This window comes from Muntiacus reevesi, chromosome 2, assembly GCF_963930625.1.
Source record: "Muntiacus reevesi chromosome 2, mMunRee1.1, whole genome shotgun sequence".
Lineage (NCBI taxonomy): Eukaryota > Metazoa > Chordata > Mammalia > Artiodactyla > Cervidae > Muntiacus > Muntiacus reevesi.
Genome location: NC_089250.1, coordinates 37,514,029 through 37,538,294, shown reverse-complemented (window position 1 = coordinate 37,538,294; position 24,266 = coordinate 37,514,029). Strand labels below are relative to the sequence as shown.

The 24,266-nt window shown below is 43.9% G+C and overlaps 3 protein-coding genes across 6 annotated transcripts in view; all 3 read right to left on the bottom strand.

The window, feature by feature from the left end:
• DTD1 (D-aminoacyl-tRNA deacylase 1) overlaps positions 1-9,545 on the bottom strand; it is a 77,332-nt gene extending 67,787 nt beyond the window's left edge. Inside the window, exons 1-3 of one of the 2 annotated variants that reach the window (XM_065921305.1) lie at positions 9,358-9,545; positions 4,693-4,783; positions 2,345-2,580 (exon numbers count right to left, since the gene is read on the bottom strand). In XM_065921305.1, the coding sequence (XP_065777377.1) occupies positions 2,345-2,580; positions 4,693-4,783; positions 9,358-9,400 (370 nt within the window). In that variant the 5' untranslated portion in view covers positions 9,401-9,545. The remainder of the gene's footprint in view (positions 1-2,344; positions 2,581-4,692; positions 4,784-9,357) is intronic. The other variant, XM_065921304.1, reaches the window with a different exon arrangement.
• Positions 9,546-12,640: 3,095 nt separating this feature from the next.
• Positions 12,641-14,431, bottom strand: SMIM26 (small integral membrane protein 26). Its single transcript, XM_065921303.1, has 2 exons — positions 14,087-14,431; positions 12,641-12,976 (listed from the first exon to the last, which is right to left on the bottom strand). Exons 1-2 carry the CDS (start codon positions 14,202-14,204, stop codon positions 12,810-12,812), a joined length of 285 nt encoding a protein of 94 aa, XP_065777375.1. The 5' UTR covers positions 14,205-14,431; the 3' UTR covers positions 12,641-12,809.
• A 1,179-nt stretch (positions 14,432-15,610) lies between these two features.
• SEC23B (SEC23 homolog B, COPII coat complex component) overlaps positions 15,611-24,266 on the bottom strand; it is a 31,474-nt gene continuing 22,818 nt past the window's right edge. For all 3 annotated transcript variants that reach the window (XM_065921302.1, XM_065921299.1, XM_065921300.1), the window contains exons 16-20: positions 23,414-23,575; positions 22,463-22,549; positions 21,046-21,201; positions 20,607-20,672; positions 15,611-16,275 (exon numbers count right to left, since the gene is read on the bottom strand). In XM_065921302.1, the coding sequence (XP_065777374.1) occupies positions 16,186-16,275; positions 20,607-20,672; positions 21,046-21,201; positions 22,463-22,549; positions 23,414-23,575 (561 nt within the window). In that variant the 3' untranslated portion in view covers positions 15,611-16,185. The remainder of the gene's footprint in view (positions 16,276-20,606; positions 20,673-21,045; positions 21,202-22,462; positions 22,550-23,413; positions 23,576-24,266) is intronic.

Sequence of the window (24,266 nt, the reverse complement as noted above, 5' to 3'; positions counted from 1 at the left end):
GTTCCCTGACAACCATCACTCATGTCCCAAAGAAAGGGCTCTCTCTCATGCTTCTGTGATATTCCTGGTGCTTATCCTTCTAAGGACCTTGGTGCAGACTCAAACACATCTGAGGTTACTCAGAAATGGGATGATTCTACATGGCAGGCAGAGGACACAATGCTGGCAGCAGTTAATCCCTGGCTCAGCAAAGAAACATCATTATTCAAAGCACTGAACTGCTAATTGGGGGAAGAACCTTGTTTGTAGCAAAGCCATGACAGACAGAGGACCCCAGTGGACGTTCATGACCAGACTTGTCCATGGAATTCTAAACTGGGATGTTTCCAGACAAGGTACATGTATTTCTTCTCTACCAGCACCCAAGTAAAGGGCCAGACTTGACTTAAGGTGGGAGGTCCTGATCACATGGAACCCATTTGTCCTTTTGGCAAATGGACACTTCACATAAGAGGAAAATTTAAATTTAACAGAATTTAACAGAAATACCAGTGAGGAGCTGGGACAAAACTCCTCTGAACACGACCAATCTGAAGAGCTGACAGCCCTTGATGTGGGGTTCTGCTACAGAACTCCAGAGTCAGGTCATGACTTTTATCACTTATGGTTGAAAACAGGTCCAATAAAAAAGGGACCTAGGTTTGTTTAACCCAGAGAGAGAAAGTTAAAGAACAGGAACAACTACAGAATTAACTGTTAACAACAACTAAATGTCTACAGGAGGCTGACAGCAGCAGCAGACACAGTTGTGGTTGATCAGACACAGAAGTGGTCATCCTACGGTCTCACCCTGAGGTTCATCACAAAAGGAGGCTAACTACACTTTCCCAGAAACTGAAGCAAAAGGCACACTGCTGCTGCTGCTGCTGCTGCTAAGTCGCTTCAGTCGTGTCCGACTCTGTGTGACCCCATAGACGGCAGCCCACCAAGCTCCCCCATCCCTGGGATTCTCCAGGCAAGAACACTGGAGTGGGTTGCCATTTCCTTCTCCAGTGCATGAAAGTGAAAAGTGAAAGTGAAGTCGCTCAGTCGTGTCCAACTCATATCGACCCCATAGACGGCAGCCTACCAGGCTTCTCTGTCCATGGGATTTTCCAGGCAAGAGTACTGGAGTGGGTTGCCATTGCCTTCTCTGCAACAGGCACACAAGGATGGTGTAAATGCAACTCATCCCCTGAAACATGAAAACAGACTAGAGGTGAATGGCCCTCAGAAGAAAATTCATAATGTTGGATTCATAGTTCTCCTACAAACCAGGCCCACTCTTCTCAGGCATTTTCTAGGCTCCTTCTTGGTCAGTGAAGATTGGCTGGCATCTCCCACGACCAGCAGTTAAGCCTACACTGTTCACATGAGAGCAGAGAGCCACACGTGGCCAATGGGCCCTGGAAATGGGTGGGCCTGGATCGAGGTGCCCAGGGAGCAGGAAAGCTTCAGGACAAGGCAGGAGGGGAGAACTCTCATCAGGAACTTTTTACACTGACTGCGGGGTCAAATCAGAAGCCTGGGGGTGTCTTGCGCTACGTGAAATAGTTGTACCGTTAGTTTTGCTTGTTTCTTTTTCCTTTTTTTAATATGGCTCCTAGAAATTTAAGAGGACATGTGACTCCCCTCTGTGGACGGCAGTTGTATTTCTTTTGTCAGGCAGGGTAAACAACCAAAACAAAACACCCTGCATCCTGTGCGCTGCTGGGCTGAGACCCACTTCCATCATAGACAGAAGCATGGAGAAGGGTGAACGGTGCCACGTGGCCTTCAGAGGACACACAGGGCAGCGGCAAGGGCAGCGGCAGGGGCAGCGGCTCTGATGTAGTGTTAACAAAATAACAAACTATTATACAGCACAAGGGAGCTCAGCTCAGTGCTCTGTGATGACCTAGATGGGTGGGATGGGGGTAGGGTGTGAGGGAGGTCAAAGAGGGATGGGATATCTGTATGTATGCGTGCTAAGTCGCTTCAGTCAGGTCCAACTGTGCGATCCCATGGACTGTAGCCCACCAGGCTCCTCTGTCCATCGGATTCTCTAGTCAAGAATACTGGAGTGGGTTTTCATTTCCTCCTCCAGAGGATCCTCCCTACCCAGGGATCGAACCCACATCTCTGACGTCTCCTGCACTGGCAGGTAGGTTCTCTACCCACTGAACCACCTGGGAAGTCCACATATGTACACACATGTAGCTGATTCACTGTTGTTGTGCAGCAGAAACTAACACAACACTGTAAAGCAATTATATCCCAATTTTAAAAAAATTAAAAAAGAATAAGCATAAACAGCGAACTTTCTGGAAAGGAAATATTCCATCTGCAGGCTGCTGGTCCCCTCCCCCTGGGGGACCCCACCTACCTTTGATGAGCTCCGGCCTGTAGGCCTTGCGCAGCTGCTCCAGGAAGCCCTTGTAGAAGGACTCAGCCTGCTCTGCAGGCATAGCCAGGTGGAAGTCGGGCTTGTTCCCCTTGAGGACACACTGCAGGGTGAACTGGCTGACGCACAGCACCTCGTACTGCTTGTCCATCACGCTCTTCGACCAGTGTTTCCCACTTTCATCCTCAAACACACGCAGGTTTAAGATCTTCCGGACCCTGGGGGGAAAACCCAGGTGAGAGCTACCGAGAGAACTGCAAGACCCCAGACACACCCATGTCCCTAAAATGTCACCAGTGCTCTGCAGACGGGGGACAGTGTGCTGGCTCCATCGCCTACAGGAGGGATGACCTTGGGCAAGTTCCTTTCCTCCCTGCACCTCCGTAAAAAGTGAAAGTGCTGGTCACTAAGTCACATCAGACTCTTCAGGACTCCACAGACTGTAGCCCGCCAGGCTCCTCTGTCCATGGGCTTTCCCAGGCAAGAATACTGGAGTGGGTTGCCATTTCCTTCTCCAGGGGATCTTCCCCAATCAAGAATCGAACCTGGGCCTCCCGCATTGGGGGCAAACTCTTTACGATCTGAGCCCTTCAGTAATGGGGTAATAACAGTCCTTTATTTCATCAGCCCCTCTAATTCACAGCAGCTTCCAGTGGGAACCGGAGCTGAGATGACGAGCCCTTTCTTTACCACCTGCTCCTTCAAGCTGGGGTTGTGTCAAAACATGAGCTCAGTTCTATTTTCTACAGAATTCAATCTTTACACGGGGGTAAATGATGACCCTTTTAAACAATTTGGCAATACCCTGGAGAAAATTCATGGTCAGTGCAGAAATGCAGGAAGATCTGGGGAGAGACATCTTGATAACCATGTCACAGGCTCCTTACAGCCAGAGGGGCTTTCCCTGTATGTGTGGATGACAAAGGACACCCACCTCAGCAAGGAAGAGGATTGGCTAACATTTGTAAGGTCAGACTTGAGACAAATGACAACTACTTCCACGAAAGTTGCAATTCCACCCTCTGAACCCACGTGTGTGATGATGCTGAACATGTGTTCAGAGCCTCTACAAATACTCACTCACCACTTTTGTAGGCACCCTCGGCAGGGGACATGTCCATGGCCCCTTCTCCATGGCCGAGGTCCACCTTTTGTTGAGTCCTCTCTCTGAACCACCAAGTTACATACTAGCCCTCTATTTTGTCAGAGCCACAGACAGACTCAGACCTGGGCGCCAGCTTTGAACCACTACACCAGCCCCAGCCTCCTGTGTATCTAAGGGACAGCTATGGAAACACCAACATTCGTGAAGTGGTACTGAATGGCCCTCGCCAGTCAGCAACACCTTAGCAGGAATTCGGTTCCAAGTCTGGTTTTCAACCTAACACAAAAGGGACTACTGGGCACTGCTGCACCTTCGCTCTGGGCACCAAAGGGCAGAGAAAACAGATCCAAGCTTGGAAGAAAGTGTGCCAGGCAGTGCTGGGGAGAGGCAACGTGAGGACAGGCCAGTCAGGCAACAACAGTGACAAAGCTCCCACCTTAGAAGAGAGAGCACCGGCTTCCAGGTCGGACTGCCCAGGTTCTAGTCTGGAGTCAGGCTCTGTGCTACGTTCACGTGCACAACCGTCAGCAGGTAACGTAACCTCACTGACCTGCAGATCCTCATGTGTCCAGTGAACAATTAGCCTTTCTGACCATGTGTAACAGGGCCCAGACAGTGCAGCTCAAACTGGAAACATAAACTATTTGTGTGAAAAAAAGCTCAGTGTTTGCCTTAGGAGAACGGCTCCAGGCTGCAAGAGCACACAGGGACAGAGGCTGAGCTGTGCTCCAGACCGCCACGGGCGGCACCCGCCAGGTGATGGCTCTTCCCCGCCCTCCTCGTCCGTGACACAGAGGAGGTGGCCACACTGCATCGAAAGGGACACAGATGAAAGTGACAGAGGCTCACTTTACAGGAGCAAAACACTACAGAAGTTCCATATGTGTGTGTGTGTGTATCTTTTTTGAAAGTTCTGTTATTTATTTATTTGGCTTCACTGGGTCTTAGCAGTAGCACATAGGATCTTCAGTCTTCTTTTTGGCATGCAAGATCTTCAGCTGCAGCATGTGAGATCTAGCTCCCTGACCAGGGATTGAACCTGGGGCCCCCTGCATGGAAAGCAAGGAGTCTCAGCCAGTGGACCACCAGGGAAGTGCCTATATATACATACATGTATATGCCTGTGTGTATATATTATATAAAGAGCTAGCCAACTAGCTGGACAACCAGCACGTGTCCCACCAGAACAGCAGTGATGTGGAATGTAAGATAAGATGCCTCTTACATGTGCTCCAGTTCCTTCTGCGTATCTTCCAAGGAGATACCCAGCAACACGCAGATGCCCCGTCCAATGGCGCTTATCTGCTCTCCTCCAACTGGGAAGGCAACAAAAGGGAAAAGAAATTCAGAACCAGGCAGGTGCCATGAAGCACGTTTGAGTATCTACAGGAAAACTCAAAACACTGCACTTGTAATTCCTTTGGCAAAGGCCACAGGTACTGAAACATGAAAGAGCTTATATCAACTCAGTATGATGATCATAGCTGCCCATTCTGATTTTACATCTGGAATGAATGAGTTGTGAAGTGAACAACCGTGACACAGGATTATCAGGCCTCATGTTCACCTGTGTTACCATGAGTGAGACACCTGAAAATGTCTATGAGTCTGCCCATCTGTAACAACAGACCTTTCCTCTCCAGAGAATCCAGCTTAGCTCTGTTAGTTCTCAGAAAGGAAATACTTGCTGTTCTTGGAAATCAGCAAACTGGGTAACACAATACAGAATGCAAAAACATTTATGTCACAGAAAATAAATGATTTCTCTACTAACTGCAGAAAAAAGAAATATACATTAAAAATACAACCTAAAAGTTAAGCTTCAAGTCAGCAAACTTCTATTATTCCCCAGTTTATTATTAATGTTACATTATAAGCCAATGACCTCCAAATCTTTTTGAATGATGCACCCCACCCATAAAAAAGAAAATTCTCTGAACACAGGTTTCTATTTCAAATATTTGCATGTATTCAGAGTCAACTGTATACTCTGGGCTTCCCTGGTGGTTCAATGATAAAGAAACCACCTGCCAATGAAGGACATGAAGGTTCCATCCCTGAGCTAGGAAGATCCCCAAGAGAAGGAAATGGCAACCCACTCCAGTGTTTTTGCCTGGGAAATCCCATGGACAGAGAAGCTGGGTAGACTACAGTCTATGGGGCTGCAAAAGAGTCAGACACGACTTAGGGACTAAACAACAAGTACATTATACTTTTGTATCAATGGTGGCACACTGCTTAGGCAAGAAACATTATTATGGGGGTCAAACTAAAGCCATATTTCAAATGTTCATCTTCATAATTTTCAATTTTAGGTCCAAATTTTTACTGAAGCTCATTAGATTACTGATGTTCGGTTAGTTTATTCTGTACTGACCTAATGTTCCAGAGAAGGGTCAACTCTGCCATTTTTTTGCTGTCTGCTTCTGCTGGATAATAATATCAATAAATATTCCTGACAAGGCATCACAGACTGTGCCATGTCCCACATCCTGCAAGCTCAGGAAAGAATGAGAAACCCCCCATTCCTGCAGGTATCTGACAAGGGACCATCAGACAGTCAGAAACCAGGAAAGTACATGCCTCAACTTATTCCTGAAATAACTCTTTTTACAGCTTAACTTCTGTTATTTTTATGCTTAAAAAAAAACAAACATTTTAACATTTTCTTCTGTGCTTTTTTTTATAATGGACTATGAGTGACGAACCACTGACTCAAAATATGAAACCAAAATCATCTATCCTGACATAAGCAGTAAACACTCAGAGTTGTTTGCCTGTTTGTATGGCTTTAGAAAACTTTGGCTCTATTTGTTCTTTAGTTAAATCAGTATTATTTTCTTACAATATAAGTATTTTAAAAATTTTTCCCAGAGTATATTTTAAAAACTGAAAAAATGATTATTGAACTATGTCCACCATTAAAGTAATGCCATATACATCATAGAAATTTTTTAAAAAACAGGAAAGATGAAAAGAACACAGAACACCCAAAGACAAGCACTTTAGTATGTTACTGATTGATTTCCTTTTGAGATTTCCTCTACTCACAGATTTTACTCCATATTTGTTCTCAACTACCGAATAATATTGTATATAAATTTTTGTATCTCATCTTTTAACAGCACATGGGCATGTTTCCATGTTATGAGCTTTTCCTAAACATCTTTTAGTTGCAGCTCATCCAGTGAAACAGCTGCATTCTATCCATGGATGGACTAACCATCCTATTTGGCCAGATAAATGGCTTGCTTTCAAATTCTCACTTTAATAAATAACACCATGGTGAAAATCTTTGGACACTAAAGTCCTTTTTTTTTTTTAAACAGACTTTCCTGCATAGCATAGTTTTAGGTTCACAGCAAAACTGAACAGCAGGTACAAAGGCTTCCCATATACCCTGTCCCCAGACAGTCCCCCCACCACCACCATCCCTCATCAGATGGTACATTTGTTCCAAACAATGAACCTCCATGGACACGTCATCATTCAAAATTCACAGCTTACATCAAGGGTCACTCTTAGTGCTGTGCATTCTATGGGTTTGAACAAATGTATGATGACATGTATCCACCATAACACTATCATACAGAGCAGTGTCACTATCCTAAGAAACCTCTGGGTTCCGCTGGTTCATCCCTCTAAAGCTTTTTCTATAATTAGGATTAACTTCTTAGAAAAGATCCTCAGAAATAGAATCACTATTCGAAGTGTTTCAAATCACTATGTGAAGAGTTTCAACATTTTCATAATGTGGTATTGTCCTAATAAACAAATTATGTACCAAAGCCTTGAAATGACACTTTCCTTTTGGGGAAGTTATGCCCCTCCCTAAGGATGTTTTATTATAGACAAATGGATTTCTAAGGGAAAAAACACAGGGTTAGGAAAAACCTGAGATATTTAGGCAATATAAATTTATTTTGTATAAATATAAATTTATTTAGTTTATAAGCAAACTAAATTTAGTTTATTTGATGCCATGTATGTTGGCACCATCCAAGATCTATTCTTTGTGAAGAATTCACCACCTAATTAACCCATTCAAACCCAACCAATCTCTTTCCAACATTCTATGAATCTATTCAGATTTCAGCTCATAAAGCTGAGTGATGAATCTAAAAAAGAGGTATGTATGTATATGTGTAACTGATTCACTTTGCTATGTACCTGAAACACAGCATTGTAAATCAACTATACTCCAATAAAAATTAAAGAAAAAGCTGAGTGATAGACATGGGGGTTACTGTGGAGTTTCAACCACGTAACCATATGAATATGTCTGAAATGTTCCATCATTTTAAAGCTTTTAAAATTAGATGATCACAATAACCATGCTAAGGCATCAATGTGCCCGACCATGTTCATAAAGGAGGCTACTACATAATGTGACTCCTAATATTCTACTCTGTCACTCATAAAATCGGAAGTGACATTTTAGAACCTTTGAAATAAAATGCCACTCACGAAAGGTCACATGGCAGTAGAGCCAGTCACATTCTAAAGGAATCAGAAAATCACTCTGTTGTAATTCAAGTAGAAGGCCTGGCTAACCAAAGGCTCCTCCAGCACTGTGAGAGAATTCCATCTTACTAACTCCTACCCACAGTTAGCACTCTTGCATGTTTTTTCTTTTTATTTTTTTAACATGCAAGATGGTTTCTATGTTGTTTTTAACTAAAAGCATATAATTTAAATAGTAAACGAAAATCATTCAAACTATGCAGCTAATCTCACAGAATCACGTTTTTAATCAGACTGGCAGAATGGAGAGTCGTCCCTTAGGACCAAAACTTAACATTCTGCAAAGTTTGCTCGCTGCTCATGACGACCACATTGAGCAGACTGCAAAATTCTTCTCAAAAAAAAAAAAAAAAGAAAGAAAGAAATAGCAATAAACCCCAGAGTTATACTATTCCCAGTTACTCCAGGACCATATCGCAAACCAGTTACTCCAGAACACCTTAGAAATTATGTTGCAGGACTGAAAAGTAGAATCTCAGATCTAAATATATGGTTTTACTGAGTTTGATGGTTTCTTTAGGGGAGTTTGCTGTTTTGTTCTTAGAGCCATACTATCTTGGACACAAAAACACGCGTTTGGTATACACTGGCTTGAGGGAAGGGTTATCTACAAGTGCCTGAAGGGAAACAATACTAGAATTCTGCCAATAAGACTAGGAAAGGCTAGAAGACAATGTAAAGTTAGTCATTCCAAAAAAAAAAAATGTTAACATCTTTATGATCTTGTCTGAGTTTCTGAAACGACTCCCTTGTACCCACTAGTCATCTGGACCCCTGATGTCCACACTAGACCACAAGTGACCAGGAGACAGACTGTGGGCTGCGTGGCTCCGTCCACGAGAGACTGGCGGAAAGAAGAAACACCTCCCGATGCTTCAGGGTCTGCCCGGGTCACGGGGGCGTACACGCTCAGAACCAGCCCCTGCGAACACCTGTCAGGAGCGCGCACCTCACGAGTCGTCCAGCTCCAGGAGGACCCGGGCACGGAGAAAACCCGGGGCGGGGGGCGGGGGAGAGAAAGGCACAAACGCCGAGCAGAGAGGCTGGGGAGGAGCTGCGCGCTCCGGAGACGCCCCCCCACGCGCAATCCAGCAACACCCCGCGGAAGGGCGGGCCGGGGGACGCCCGGGGGCGCGGCCGCCCGCGCGCCGAACAAAAGCAAGCGCCGCTGAAGATGACGGTCACCGCGTCCCTCAGCGGAGAGCCGGCGGCCCTTGAAGAGCGCCGCTGGCCGGGGGACGGAGGGGCGGGGGGGAACTTGGGGCCACGGGGCTGGGATCGCCCGGGGGTGGCGCCCGGGAGAACCCTTGGCAGGGGCGGCCGGGCGCGGGGTCAGGGCGGCTGCTCCCGGCCCCGCCCGACTGACCTGTGACGCTGGCCCGGGTGACGCGCTGCACCACGGCCTTCATGGCGGCGGCTGCGGCGAGCGGGGCGGCGCCGGGCGGCTTCCGGCCTCGGGGACTCCGCGGGCGGCGCAGCGGCCGGCGCCCTCTGCCGGGGACACCCGGAAGCGCGCTCCGGCGCGGCCCCACCGGCCTCACCCACCGCAGGTTGGTCCCGCCCTCCGTGTAGCCCCGCCCCGCGGTGGGCCCCGCCCACTCCCCGTTCCTGCCCGCCCAGAGCTGAGCCCCGCCCAGACTCAACCCCTTTCCCGGCCCCCACTCCTAGGCAGACTCACAGGTGCCAAGTTTCTGCTCACATCCCGTCAGTCATCCCTGCATCCCAGCTTTGTCCTGATCCCTAATCCTAACCGTGTTCCTCCTGCCATTTTCCCACCCCTCTGACCCCAGATCCTCCCAAATTCCTTTCCCTTGTCTTCCTGCCTCAGAAACCAGACAGAAGGGGATCTGCTGCCTAAAATAGCCATCTAACTGTTTAGGTCAGATGGCATCACCGACTGGATGGGCATGAGTTTGAGTAAACTCCGGGAATTGGTGATGGACACTCCCTGTCTGCGATTCATGGGGTCGCAAAGAGTCGGACACGACTGAGCGACTGAACTGAACCGAACTGAAAGGAAATCAACCCTGAACATTCATTGGAAGGACGGATGCTGAAGCTCCCATACTTTGCCACCTGATGCGAAGAGCCAACTCCCTAGAAAAGACCCTGATGCTGGGAAACATTGAAGGCAAGAGGAAAAGGGAGCAACATAGGAGATGGTTGGATGGCATCACCGACTCAACGGACATGAGTTTGAATAAGCTCTGGGAGATGGTGAAGGACAGAAGCCTGGCGTGCGGCAGTCCGTGAGATTGCAGAGTCGGACACAACTGAGCAATTGAACAACAAGCTGTTTAAGTACACATTTGCTCTACCTGTATCATGTTTCCTGCAGAGATACATGATTCTGTAATTCTAATTCCTTCTCTAATCCTGATATTTGGCCTCTCTCACAGGATTATTAGAAGGTTTGAATAAAATACACTGTGTAAAAGTGCTTGGAAAGCTGCAAAGGATTGTACAAATATTACCCTAACAATCATTGTCACAGATTTAAAAAAACTCCTCCTCTGAGTGTGCCTTCTTCAGTCTGCTAGTGCTGGTGGCTACAGAGGAATGGGGTTCCTGATGTTCCTGAACCAAACTTGGGTCTGCCCTGCCCTGCTTTTGTGCTGAGCACCTCAGAAATGGCAACTGGTTTATGGTGTTTTTGTATCTTAGTTTTCATAACTGTGGGCTTCCCAGGTGGCTCAGTGGTAAAGAATTCAGCTGCCAATGCAGGAGACTCGGGTTCCATCCCTGGGTCAGGGAAAATCCCCTAGAGAAGGAAATGGCACCAACTCCAGTATACTTGCCTGGGAAATTCTATGGACAGAGAAGCCTGTCAGTCTATAGTCCATGGAGTCCCAAGAGTCAGACACGACTTGTCTACTGAGCACACATCCACATTAACTGCCCCACTGTGACTGTGCATGGGCGCCATTATTTGTGGTCCCGTATAGTTTCTTTGTATCCTGTTGCTGAAATTGACATCTGTCCAGGTGTAAGCACTCAGGTCAAGAGTCCCAGGTTTCAGCCTGTGTCACCCCAACCCTTCTCTCCTGAAATAGGTCACAAACTCTCATGTGAGAGGTGCCCCCTCTATACCGGAAGGGAAAGAGCGGCCTTATTTTCAAAGACAAAAGCTCACCAAGAATCTGAACCAACAAGCTTTGCAGTTTCCCCCAGTTTACTTGCCTACCTCATATTCCTTAACCTGTCATGTTCCTCTATGATTCTTCATGCTTCATCAAACCTAATGACAAAACAAAAACAAAAACAAACACAAAACACAGGCCTGCTTCTTTAGGTCTTCATCTCATCAAGGCTCTCATGTCATGTAAGTGAAGTGAAAGTCGCTCAGTCTGACTCTGCAACCCCATGGACTGTAGGATGCCAGCCTCCTCCGTCCATGGAATTCTCCAGCCAAGAGTACTGGAGTGGGTAGCTGAAAACTTTATATAAATTTGTATGCTTTTCTCCTGTTCATTTGTCTATCACTTTACTTTTTCAGACCTGAGAATGAGGAAAACTTTTCCCTCTGCTACAAGAGAACACTTCAAGTGGAGAACAAGGAACAGTCATTTGGCCAGAAAAGACTACAAAATAGTATCCTGGAATGTTAAATACTATACATAAGTTGCCAAAAATAGTATCACTGGTAGTGAGACAAGCATCATACACTTCTGATACTGCACTGAGGAAAGACATGGATCATTTTTGTGGTTTTGTCTGCCAAAAACATATAATCTGAATCCAATCATGAAGCAAGATCAAACCTAAATTAAGGAGCATTCTACAGAATGCAAATTGAAGGCAGAAGGGGACGACAGAGGATGAGATGGCTGGAGGGCATTACTGACTCAGTGGACAGGAGTTTGAGCAAGCTCCAGGAGATGGTGAAGGACAGGAAAGCCTGGCATGCTATCCTCCATGGGGTAACATGGTCCGACACAACTGAGTGACTGAACAACAATTACAGAGTAACTAGAAGAATCCTTCAAAAATGTCAAGGAAAAGAAAGTCTGAGAAACTTTTCCAAGTTAAATGGAGCTTTTCGTTTCCATTTTTGGCACCACACAGCTGGCAGGATCTTAGTTCCCCCAACCAAGGACTGAACCTGGACCCCCAGCAGTGAAAGTTCCAAGTCCTAACCATTGGACTGCTGGGGAATTCCATGTCCGTACACATATTTCATATACATCTCCTGATTTAGGTGCATTTACATGGGTTTGTCACTTGCAATCAACAGAGACCAGTGGAGAGAACCCTGCAGCACTAGAGGGTAGGGTCCCTGCTGTCCTCACTTTGTACCCCCATCTCTAGAATACTAGCAGCCACTGCTGGAATTTAATCCACATCAGCTGAAAGAATGAGGGTATCTGTGCTGCTCCTAAAGAACAGAGGGAGTCTACTGAATCCAGGAGTTACGACCCAATTCATAATACACTTACCAAGCACCCACATAGTGCACGAAGGGCTGCTCTAAGTCCCAAAGTAAACATGGCAGTTTCCCAAACCTAATCTTAAAGGGACCACAAAAGCTCTGTTTGACAGCAACATGAAAGAAGTATAAAGTTACATCAACTAATTTCAGAAAACCAAGTTTACAAAGTTCAATATGATATTTCACTTCAATCTTTCACTCCTGTGAATACAGAAGGACAGCTGCTGAATATGCAATTTACTTTTCTTCAAGGGGATATTTATTGCATATTTTTTTATTTTACAGCAAACTTAAATGTATTCACTTTTCACAAATGGAAAGTGGAAATCAAGGTATCTCTCAAATGTATATGCTGAACCAAAGTTCTGTTTTCAGAGTTTAGCAGTCAATCATGATTTTGGTCCAGGGCCACTAGCCCATGATTTCAAATAGTTGATGATCCTGGCAGTAACTGGAACAAAATCTTCTCTATATGTGACAATCGTTTCCACATAAAAGCCTTTTGGGGGCTCAGATAGTTCGTTTCTTGAGGCATCCTTTTGTTCTACTTTATCACCTTAAAAAAGAAAAAAAAAAGGAATATCTGCATCATTAACTTTTATCTTTTATAAAGTATAGTTGATCACTAACTTTTAACTATACAGCAGTCATTAGAATTATTAGTAGAGTCTTGAAAATTAAATAAACTAAGGTAAGAATTATCCCACCCCATCAGATTCCTGACACCATTTTCTGTTAAAAGAAATTTTTAAAATAATTTTTTAAAAAAATGACCACTACAGGGAACTTCCCTGGTAGGCCAGACGGTAACAGTCGGAGTTCCCAATGCAGGGATCCATTTCAATCCCTAATCAGGGAACTAGATCCCACATGCCACAACCAAGACACCCGCAGACAATAAATAAATGTGTTTTTTTTTTTAATGACCACTACAGAGATAAATGTTTTAAAACGCTCAATACTGATGTGTGTACTTTCAGGCCACTGGTAATTTTCAACACCAAAACGAAATCATCAGCACAGTTTTTACATTAAGAGCTTTACTGAAATATATTTTTCATATACACATTTAACTCACTTAAAATATATAATTCAGTAGTTTTTAGTCTTTTCAGATCTGTGCAATCAGCACCAAATAAAGTTTAGAATATCAGACACAAAAAAGAAAACCCTGATTTTTTTAGTAGTTGCTCCCCACCAACTCTCGCCTTCAGCCCCAGGCAACCCCTACTCTGGAGGAAACTAGATTTACAGCCCATTTCTGAAAGCTGGAGTATTTCCTCTTTGGTAGGGAATCTATTGAAGATTTCAATACTCTTCGGCAGGTCCAAGTCCTAAAATCGTTTGCTCGCCGAATGGGAAGAGGACTGATGCTATAGGGGCATCGCCTCTTTAAACCACCCTCTGGGACATTTCACCGGGAACCTCGCAGATTCTTCAAATTCTGAGGACAGGGATGGCCTCATTCAATAACTCCGCAGGGTCGGGGGAAAAGACTCTAAAAGGCCTTCCCTGCATGGTTCCATGATACCAAGCAGCTCTAAGCAGTCGCCCCGGCGCTCCGTAGAATAAACCTGGGGAGCGGCACCGCGAAGCCACTTCTAACCGCCCGGACACGGCCCACGCAAGGCCGCGCGTCTGCGAAGGTCCTGCCCGAGAGCCGTACCTGGCTGCTTGCTCTTTTTCTGACTCAAGAAAATCAAGGAGCCCAGCAGGGTCCAGGCGCCCAGTCCGTAAACGACTGACATCCGCCGGTACCAACTAAGAGCTTGTGCCGGCCGCATGACGCCGCCGCCTAGACCCCACTCCTCCGAGTCTCGGGTGAAGGCGGGCCTTCCGGTCACGTCACCGCCACCGCCTCCAATAAAAAGCCGCTCTGGACAGACGCTTCCGGCGCTAGCCCCCGGTGCATCCTGGGGCGTGTAGTACGGACGTCCCGCCCGGAAAGAACTCAGGAGGTGTGGTGCTGGGCTCGGGACTTCCGTCTTTTGCCTGGAACCCAAGACCTTGCCTTCCACGTGACGGGGCCCTAAGACAGCATCTCTCAAGCAGACCTCTCAGTTCAGTCGCTCAGTTGTATCCGACTCTTTGCGACGCCGTGGACAGCAGCACGCCAGGCTTCCCTGTCCATCACCAACTTCCAGACCTTGCTCAGACTCATGTCCATCCACTCGGTGATGCCATCCAACCTCTCATCCTCTGTCGTCCCCTTCTCATCCTGCCTTCAATCTTTCCCGGCATCAGGGTCTTTTCCAATGAGTTAGTTATTTGCATCAGGTGGCCAAAGTATTGGAGCTTGCATAATTTTAACGGCATGCCTTACAAAGGCTTGGCACTTGTTTTGGGGTCCCCCCCACTTTTTTTTGGACCCCTTAGCTTGTGGGATCTTAATTTCCTGACCAGAGATGAATCCAAAACCCCTGCACTGGAAGCAGAACCTTAATTACTGAACTGCCAAGGAAATCCCCTGGCACTTCTTATTTTTATCGGAATATAGTTGACTTACAGTGTGGTTATGTTTCAGGTGTACAGCAAAGTGAATCAGTTTACATATACATAGATCCCCTCTTTTTTAGATTCTTTCCCATATAGGTCATTACAAAGTATTGAGTAGAGTTTCTCAATAGATTAGGTCCTTATAGATGCGCTATAGATGCTATAGCTAATCTGTGCCATAGATTAGGTCCTTATTACTCCTGGAAATTAACAGAGGAGTCCAACAAAAGAAATTCCTGGATGACAGTTCTCATAGTAGCTGTGTGTTAGTTGCTCAGTCATCTCTGACTCTTTGTGACCCCATGGACTGTGTAGCCCTCCAGGCTCTTCTGTCCATGGGATTCTCCAGGCAAGAATACCGGAGTGGGTTACCATGCCTTCCTCCAGGGGATCTTCTGGACCCAGGGATCAAACCCAGATCTCCTGCATCCTAAGCAGATTCTTTACCATCTTAGCCACTGGGGGCCTATGTTAAAAGGGGACATAACCTCAAAACAAGAACGAACTCCACTGAGTAGAATAGCTGGAATTTTTATAATTGAGGTAACAATGGTTTATAACATATTTCACATGTACATTATAATTCAAGTTCTGTATGCATTGCAGTGACCTCACTACCACAGTCCCTTGTTTCCCTCCATCACAGTACAACACACCCCGCTTAATCCATTTCACCCTTCCCCATCACTCCTCCACTGGTAACCACCAATCTGTTCTCTGTATCTCAGGTGAGGGAGGGACAGTGCGACTCCAGACCACTTGGCCTCAACAGCTGCACATATTTCTTACGTTTCCTTATCTGTTAATATTTGGACAGTAAATGAAGATTAAGTTCAGGAATTACTTGTTGGAGAATTTACATAAAACATACTCAAGACTTACACAGAGACTTCAGAAATAAAATATGTATTAGCATTATTTTAACCAGTGCTTTCTTCAGATTTATTTCCTTTCTGATCATTATGATTTTCATGTAAGCACGCTGCCAAAATACATTAGCTCTGATTTTATACAGACTCTAAAAGTTAGGATACAAAAAGCATATAAACCTCTACCAATACGAAAATGTTTATGACCTTATAATTTTATGGAGTAAGAAAAGGGCACAGATAAGGAATACAAATAAATTAAAATCTAAAAAGTTACTAACACTTCCTTTGATTATTTATTAAAATCCACCAGCAAAGTAAAAGGAATGTTAAGCCTTTATAAAAAATTGTGAACACAAAGTGACAGTGTTTTCTTCCATTTCCTGCCTATATCCTTAGCTCAACAAGCACTGGAGACAGCCAGCTTCTTCAGATGGTCCATGAACACCTGCAGGCTAACGTCATCAGTGAGGATGGGCGCTCCCGTTTCCTGAAATAAAATGACAAGGGTTTACTGGCAGGTATCTTAAAAGCTGGTTAGAATCCATGAATTAGGGACTTCCCCCTCAGGAAACTAGAAGTGCTGTCCCTCTGCCAAGAATATTCCTGCCACCCATCCCCATCCCCTACGGAGCTAACAAATTTTCTCAAGTTAAGCGTAGTTTCCTCACAAAACCCTCCCTGATCCACTCGGACCTGGCCATCCCTGCCACTACACAGTTCTGAGTACATGCTCTCTTACTGCGTCCTCTGTGTAATTCTCAGGACTCCTCCAGGGCTGGCTCCCACATGACAGAATTCAAAAGAGCAACAAACTCACCATTAGGAGTAAGAAACGTTAACATCCTCTCTCAAAAGCTTATAGAACTATACAGATAATCAGCAGGGGTATATAAGAATTCAACATCACCATCAACTAACAGGACCTAGCTGACATTTATAGAACAATCTGTAAATCTATCCAACAGCAGAATACCCAATCAAGTGACCATGGAACATATAGGCCAAACAGACCATATCCTAGTCCATAAAACCATCAATTTTTTTAAAAACGAAATAATGCAAGGTATATTGTTTAACCACAATGGAATCAAAATAAAATTAATAACTAAAGACAAAAAGGAAATCTCCAGAAACTAAACAACACTTATAATCCAAAAGTCAAAAAAGAACTCTCAAAGGAAATTTTTTAAAATGTATCAAACTGAATGAAAACAAGAATAAAACAATCAAAACTTGTGTGACATAGCAAAAGCAGTGCTTCAAAGGGATTTAGAAGCACTAAATGCATATAGTGAGGAAGATAAAAGTCTCAAATCAATAAACTCCTACCTCAAGAACCTACAAAATGAAGGATATAAAACCACAGCAAGCAGAAGAAAATAAAGATTAGAGCAGAAATCAATGACCCAGAAAATAGATAAAAGGACAAGAAAAGGAAATAACAGGTATTCAGATTGGAAAGGAAGAAATAAACTGCTCCTACTTGCAGAAGTCTATAAAAAATCCCAAGGAATCTACCAAAAAACTCTCAAAAGTAGTAAGTGACTCAGGAAGGTCAAAGGACACAAGTCTACAAAAATAACTTTATGTTATGGTTGCTTACTTATGATTCTTTGACTTTATGATGGCGTAAAAGCAATACTCATTCAGTAGAAATCATACACTGCATTTTACATTTTGAGTTTCGGTCTCTCTCCAGGCTAATGATACACAGCCCCAGTCTCCTGTGATGCTGGGCAGCTCCCAGTCAGCCACACTGATCACATGGGTGAACAACCAAGACACTTACAACCATTCTGACCTAGACAACTGCTCTGCTTTTCACTTTCAGTTCAGTATTTCATAAGTTACATGAGATACTCAATATGTTTTGTGTTATTATAAAATATGTTTTGTGTTAGATGGTTTTGCCTCACTATAGGCTGATGTAAGTGCTCTTAGCATATTTAAGGTAGGCCAGGCTAAACTATGATGTTTGGCAGGTTAGGTGTATTAAATGCAATTTCAACCTATGATGCATTTATTCACATGTAATCCCACAGTAAGTTAAAGACCTGTACTAGCAATGAACAACTGGACACTGAAATTAAAAATACAGTATCACTAAGAGTCACTCAAGAAAAAAAAAACAAAAACTGATGAAAGAAATAGAAACAGACTCAATAAATGGAGAGAGATACTGAGTTCAGATAGGAAAGCTCAATAAAGGTGCCAACTCTCCCCAAATTGACAGAGAGGTTCAATACAATTCTTACCAAACTTCCAGCAAGATTTTTAAAAGATAGATACAAGATTATTGTACAATTCATATGGAAATGCAAAGAAATCAGAATAGTTAAGGCAATTTTGAAAAAAAAGTGACAGAAACCAATCTACCTGATTTCAAAACTTACTATGCAGCTACAATAACCATGACTGTATGGTGTTAGTAGTGAGACAGAAACACAGGTCAACAGGACAGAACAGAAGCCCCAGAAGTAGACTCACATAAATATGCCCAAATAATCTCTGACACAGATGCAAAAGCAATAAGTGGAAGAAAGGTAGCCTTTTCAAGTAATGGTACTAGAACAATCCAACACCTATAAACAAAAAATAAACCTAAGTCTCCCATCTCATACAAAAATTAACTCAAAATGGATCACAGACTGAAATGCAAATTTAAAGTAAAAAAAGTCATAGGAGATATTTGGAATCTAGGGTAAGACAAATATTTCCTGACATCAAAAACACAATCCATTTAAAAAAAAAAATGCACTTCACAGAAATAACTTTTGCTTTGCAAAGACCCTGTGAAGAGAATGTATACACAAACCAGAAGCGAGAGAAAACATATGCAAACCATGAATCTGACAAAAGATTAGCACCAAGAATATATAACTAACTCTCAAAACTCAATCATTTAAAAAAAAAATCCAATTAAAACAGACAAAAGACATAGACTTCACTGAAGACACACAGATGAGAAAGCACCAAAAAAGATGTTCAACATCACTAGCTATTAGGAAAATATAAATCAAAACCACAATGTTGTACCACTCACATCTGTCAGAACAGCTAAAATAAGAATAATGACAACATCATATGCAGATAAGGATAGAGACGATGCTTCATATATTGCAGCTGGGGATATAAAAGGAGACAGTCACTCTGGAAAGAGTATGGCAGTTTCTTTAACAACTGTTTAACTATCAGCCAACTCAACTAATGAACTCCTAGGCATTTACTGCAGAGAAATGAAGACTTATGTTCAAGAAACTTGTACAAGAATGTTTACAGCAGCTTTATTCCTTATGGCCAGAAACTGTGAACATCACAGCTGTCCTTCATGGCTGAATGATAAACTGCAGTATGTCTACACCATGGAACACTACTCAACCAATAAAGGAGCAAATTATCCACACATCCAACAACCTGGATCTCTAGATAAGCACACTGAGGGGAGAAAGGCCAATCCCCCAAGATTATGTGCCATGTGGTTTCATATATGTTCACTGATTCGCAATAGTTTCTGCTATATAGCTAAGTGATTCAGCTATATATACATATGTAAATATATTCTTTTTCACAGTCTTTTCCATCATGGTTTATTACAGGATGTTGAATACAGTTCCCTGTGGAACCTTTTTCATGAGAAAATTATAGAAATGGAAACCAGAAGATGAGCTGCCAGGTGTTGGGGAAAGGGTGGAGGCAGGAAGGACATGAGTGTCACTATAAAAGGCAACACAAGAGATCCCTGTGGTGATGGAAATGGGTATCTTGACCTCATCAATGTCCATGTCCTGGTTATGATATTGTTACAGCTCTGCAAGATGTTACCACTGGGGGAACTGGGTTAAGGTATAGGGGATCTCTCTGTGTTATTTCTTACAACTACATATAAATTTTACAATTACCACTCCCAAGAATTCTCTAAGAATGTACAATGAAAAACAAGATTCATTTGAGGGAGACATAAATGCTGGGAATAATCAAATAAAGAAGGAAGCCGGTGCTGAGAAGTGAAGAGATGTGAGGAGTGGTGAGCAGGAACAGAGGGTAGACAGAGCAGGAAGCAGAGGGCTGGGGGAGATGCTTCATGCTTCTGAGCGGAGCACATGGAGGTCACAGGTCAGCGTCCAGTCCTTTGGCCTGATCCCAGGACTCCACTGTGCACTGCCAAAGAGGATCCACATGTCTCCCCGCCTCCAGCCTACACAGTAGACTCCAGCCCCCCCTCCCCCCCCCCCCCATTATCCACAGTGGACAGGTTCCAAGACTCCACTGCCTGAAACCACACACGGGTAGAATGGAACCATGCATACACTAAGGTTTTCCTATACAGGTGTTAACAGGCAGGTGGTGTGGACAGTGTGGATACACCAGACAAAGAGAACACAGGTGGGAGGGAACAGGACGGTGTGAGGCTTCACCAGGCTACTCAGAATGGTGTGTAATCAAAAGTGATGAATTATTATTTCTGACCACTTTCTCGGGTAACTTAAACCTTATAAACTGAAAATGTTGGTAATGGAAAATTCCTATATTATTCAAAGTTTTCTTCCAAGCAAAACACCCAAATTACTATCTCTGAGCCAAAAGGGATTCAATCTGTAGCATTTAATTTTCTCACTTTGGGTATTTTTTTTTTTTTGGTCACACCATGTGGCTTGCAGGATCTTAGTTCTAGGGCAGGGCTCGAACCCTGGGCCGTGGCAGTGAAAGCACCAAATCCTAACCACTGTACCGCCAGAGAATCCTCCAATTTGTAGAATTTAAAAGCAAAATTCTAAAAAAGTAGCCTGGCCCCTCCTCAAATTCCTGACAGTTACTCACCTGTCCCCAAGAATACAGGTTATTGTGTGTCTGAGACGGATTCACTTTGGACAAAAGAAATCGAGCCTTAAAAAAAACAAAAAGTAGATTTAAAGATTAAAAATGGCATTAATATTAGCTTAACAGCAAAAAAAAGGTCTTACTTTTTTTTTTGGTTAAATTAGAAGCTTTTTTACCACACGGGAACCCGTTTGTTCAGTTTATGCCCAAGGCTCTCCATTCACTGGGCTCCTGAAACACGAGGTGTATTTTACTCTGGTAATCCTCTCCTTTCCAAACCAGCATATTCTGACCACTCATTTAGAAAGAAGTCATATTTGGAAGCTGACCTGCCTGTTGATTTTGGTCACCACGTAATACTGACCAGGCTGTGTGGATTTAGAGCCTTCAGGAGGCATCGTGCATGAGGCCAGCAGAGCAGCAGGCCAAGCTGGCTCACCTGGCTGCCCCCATGCTCCGTGTGGATGTACCGTGGCATTGGGAACCGCGCCTGCAGGATCTCCTGTGCGTCATCCAGAGGTGCCTGTAGGAGGTGCTTGAAGTTTTCATACTCGGGCATGTCCTGGTAGCCTGCCTTCCGCCACTGGGCGATGGTCTGCAGCAAACAGACAAATCACAACTTGTTGTGGAGGTGCTGTAATGACAGTCTTAGGATGGCCCTGAAATTCTAACACTCCACCCAGGACCTGTTTCTAGTGACAAGGTCTTAAGTCAGGAAAAATGAGTTGCAGAGGGGAGCCAAGTAGATCTGACCAGGATACTCCCATCTGAAAAAAGTCTCAGGTTATAAAACACCTGTTAGTATTAGAAAACCATTTCTTCCTTGCAGGACATTTGAAATCACTTGTAATGTACAGACACCAGACAGTCAAGTCAATTGTTAAAAAGAAATGAACTGAAGGTAAAGAATGTATCGATATATAATAGAAAAAAAGAAAACATCCTTGAACATAGAGGATTTTCTTTTGAGGAATCCCTCCTTTCCTTAGGGCACAAACCTCTCTGAGAAAGAAATGAACACCATCAACAGCCATCCTTGGGAACCACAGACCTGGCGTAAGGTTCACTGGGCCATGTTATCTCAGATAAACACTCTAGTCCCAAACTCAGCGGTGTTTACTAGTGACTCTAATGCAACTCCGAAAAGACAGTGTGAATATAGAAAGTTCACTGAGAAAAAGTAAACTGATTTTGTCTGAAAACTCAGAAAGCAATAAATCATAGTGATTTAAAAGGACCACCTAAAAAAAACTATGGCGATTTCTCAGAAAACTAAAGACAGAACTATCATATATGACCATTCCTGGGCATATATCTGAAAGAACAAAAACACTAATTCAAAAGATACGTGCACCCCAAAGTTCATAGCACACTTCTTACAACTACCCAGATATGGAAGCAACCTAAGTGTCCATCAACAGAAGAATGGATAAAGAAAACATGGGATATATACACAAGAGAATACTACTCAGCCCTAAAAAAAGAACAAAATTTTGTCATTTGCAGTAACATGGATAGAAGTGGAGGGCATTATGCTAGTGAAATAAGTCAGACAGAGAAAGATAAATACTGAATCAGCTCACTTATATGTGGAATCTGAAAAATACAACAAATTAGTGAGCATAATGAAAGAGAAACAGACACACAGATCTAGGGAACAAGCTAGCGGTTACCAGTGAGAAGAGGAAGGGGCAGGATAGGATGTACTTAACAACATGAGAAAAGTAACCTTTAAAAATTGTATAAAAAATTTTAAAAAATGTAAAAGGACCACCTGAGATTTACTTATAGCAAGTAATATTGAAATTATTTTTTTTTAATTATTAAGTATACAAATACCATAACCCAGGTCTTACCTCACCAAGATAAATGACAATTTGGAAGAAAGTGTCCATGAGCAGAATTCTGTCAGCAAGAATGCTGCTGCTGTCCAGGAGCACGGGCTGCAACACAGGGAGAGAACGGCACGGGTCTTCCCTTGGTGCCCACATGGCCACTTGCCAGTCCCCGGCCCGGGGCCAACCCCCACCCAGAGCCAACCACCCCCTTCCCCCCGGGCAGCTGCAGGGCCGAATATACACCGCAGGGAGGTTCACCCCCTCTTTGTGCCAAGTTCCCACTTTCTGCTCCAACTGGGCAGCTCTAGGTTTCAACTTTGTACAAAAAAGAGATTTAAATAATCTCTCATCAACACGGAAGCAAGATGAATGTTATCTTCTGCTCTAGGAACCAGAAATAATTCCAAATTTTGTTTTGTACTAGAAATAAATTCTATCAGAGACACATTTCTCGCAAATCTACTGCAGTAGATGACAGAGAACTACAATGCCTACGTGTAAAAGAACATCCTTTAATACCAGTTTTAAAGTTCACTTAAAAATATATTTATGACTTTTATTTCAATAATAAAAGTAAACTTAAACTCATTAAGGAAAATCTGAAAATTTCTACTAAAGAACAACAAATATTGACATTGTGGTTTATTTCTTTATAGTTTTTCATTCCTGGTGGCTTTTTAAAAATCATCTTTAATCTAACATAAGGATTTACTTTTTACTCTGTTACATAAACTTTGCGAATATTTCTGATTACTTAACTTCCCTAATATTGAACATCTGGACTGCTTTCTAATTTTATGCATCCTGTGACTTTTTCCTATGCACGTTATTTTTTTTTTAATACTCAGAAATGCTGCTAAATTACTATAAAGACTCAAAGATTTCTCTGTTATAGTTTTGCTCTAAGAGTGAACTTGCTAGAGCAAAAGCACTCCGCATCAGGCGATTCCTAGTGCCCAGGGCCCTTACCTCTGGGGGCCCGTGGAAGGAGTAGGAATACAGGATGGGCTGGATCATGATGAGGGACTGGGTGAGGTCCTGCCGGGCAAAGTGGTGCCGATAATACGAAGACTCGTCAGGGCTGTTGTTGAAGACTTGAAGGAATGGAGACCTTCTAAGATGGAACATGAACTGCATTTACAAAGAAAAAAGAACAAAGCATACAGCTGTAACCTTCCTAGACCCCCAGAGAGCAGAACTGCCAGCCCGGAGACAGGAGAACCAGCCCTCAGGACCAAGGCCTCCGGGCGCGGTGAGCTGAGGTGGGGATGGCAGCCCGAGGCTGGGAAACAGGGAGGGGAGAGCTGAAAGATGACCATTCTTTCCTGAGGTGAAAGTGGCCGAGATTCGCTGCTCAACAACCTAACATACTCAACACTACCGAACTGCACACTTAAAAATGGGTGAGAGGGTCAATCGTATGCTGTGGGGTTTTCACTACAATTAGAAATAAACATTTCTAAAAAAGAGGGGGTTCTCTGGGGGAGTCAAAAGTTTCCACATGGAAGGGCCAAGGTGGAAGGGCCAAGCTTGTCTTCTTGTGGGCCTCCTTCTAGCCTCGACGGCTCGGACACAGGCCGGACAGACACACATCAGAACCGCCCGGCCAGCCCGTCCAGTGAGCTGGGCTCTCGAGCCTCCCTGCGGCCCTAGAGTCCAAGCTACACAAGCTAAAGACTGAAATCTAGGCCCACTCACTAAACCGAGTATCTGATAAGGTAATACCCATTTGTGTACCAAAGTCCTAACAAGTTCCCTTAAAAATGAAAGTCTGCTTCTTCCTACTTATTCCTCACTAAGGCATCCCTGAGGGAAGGAGGAA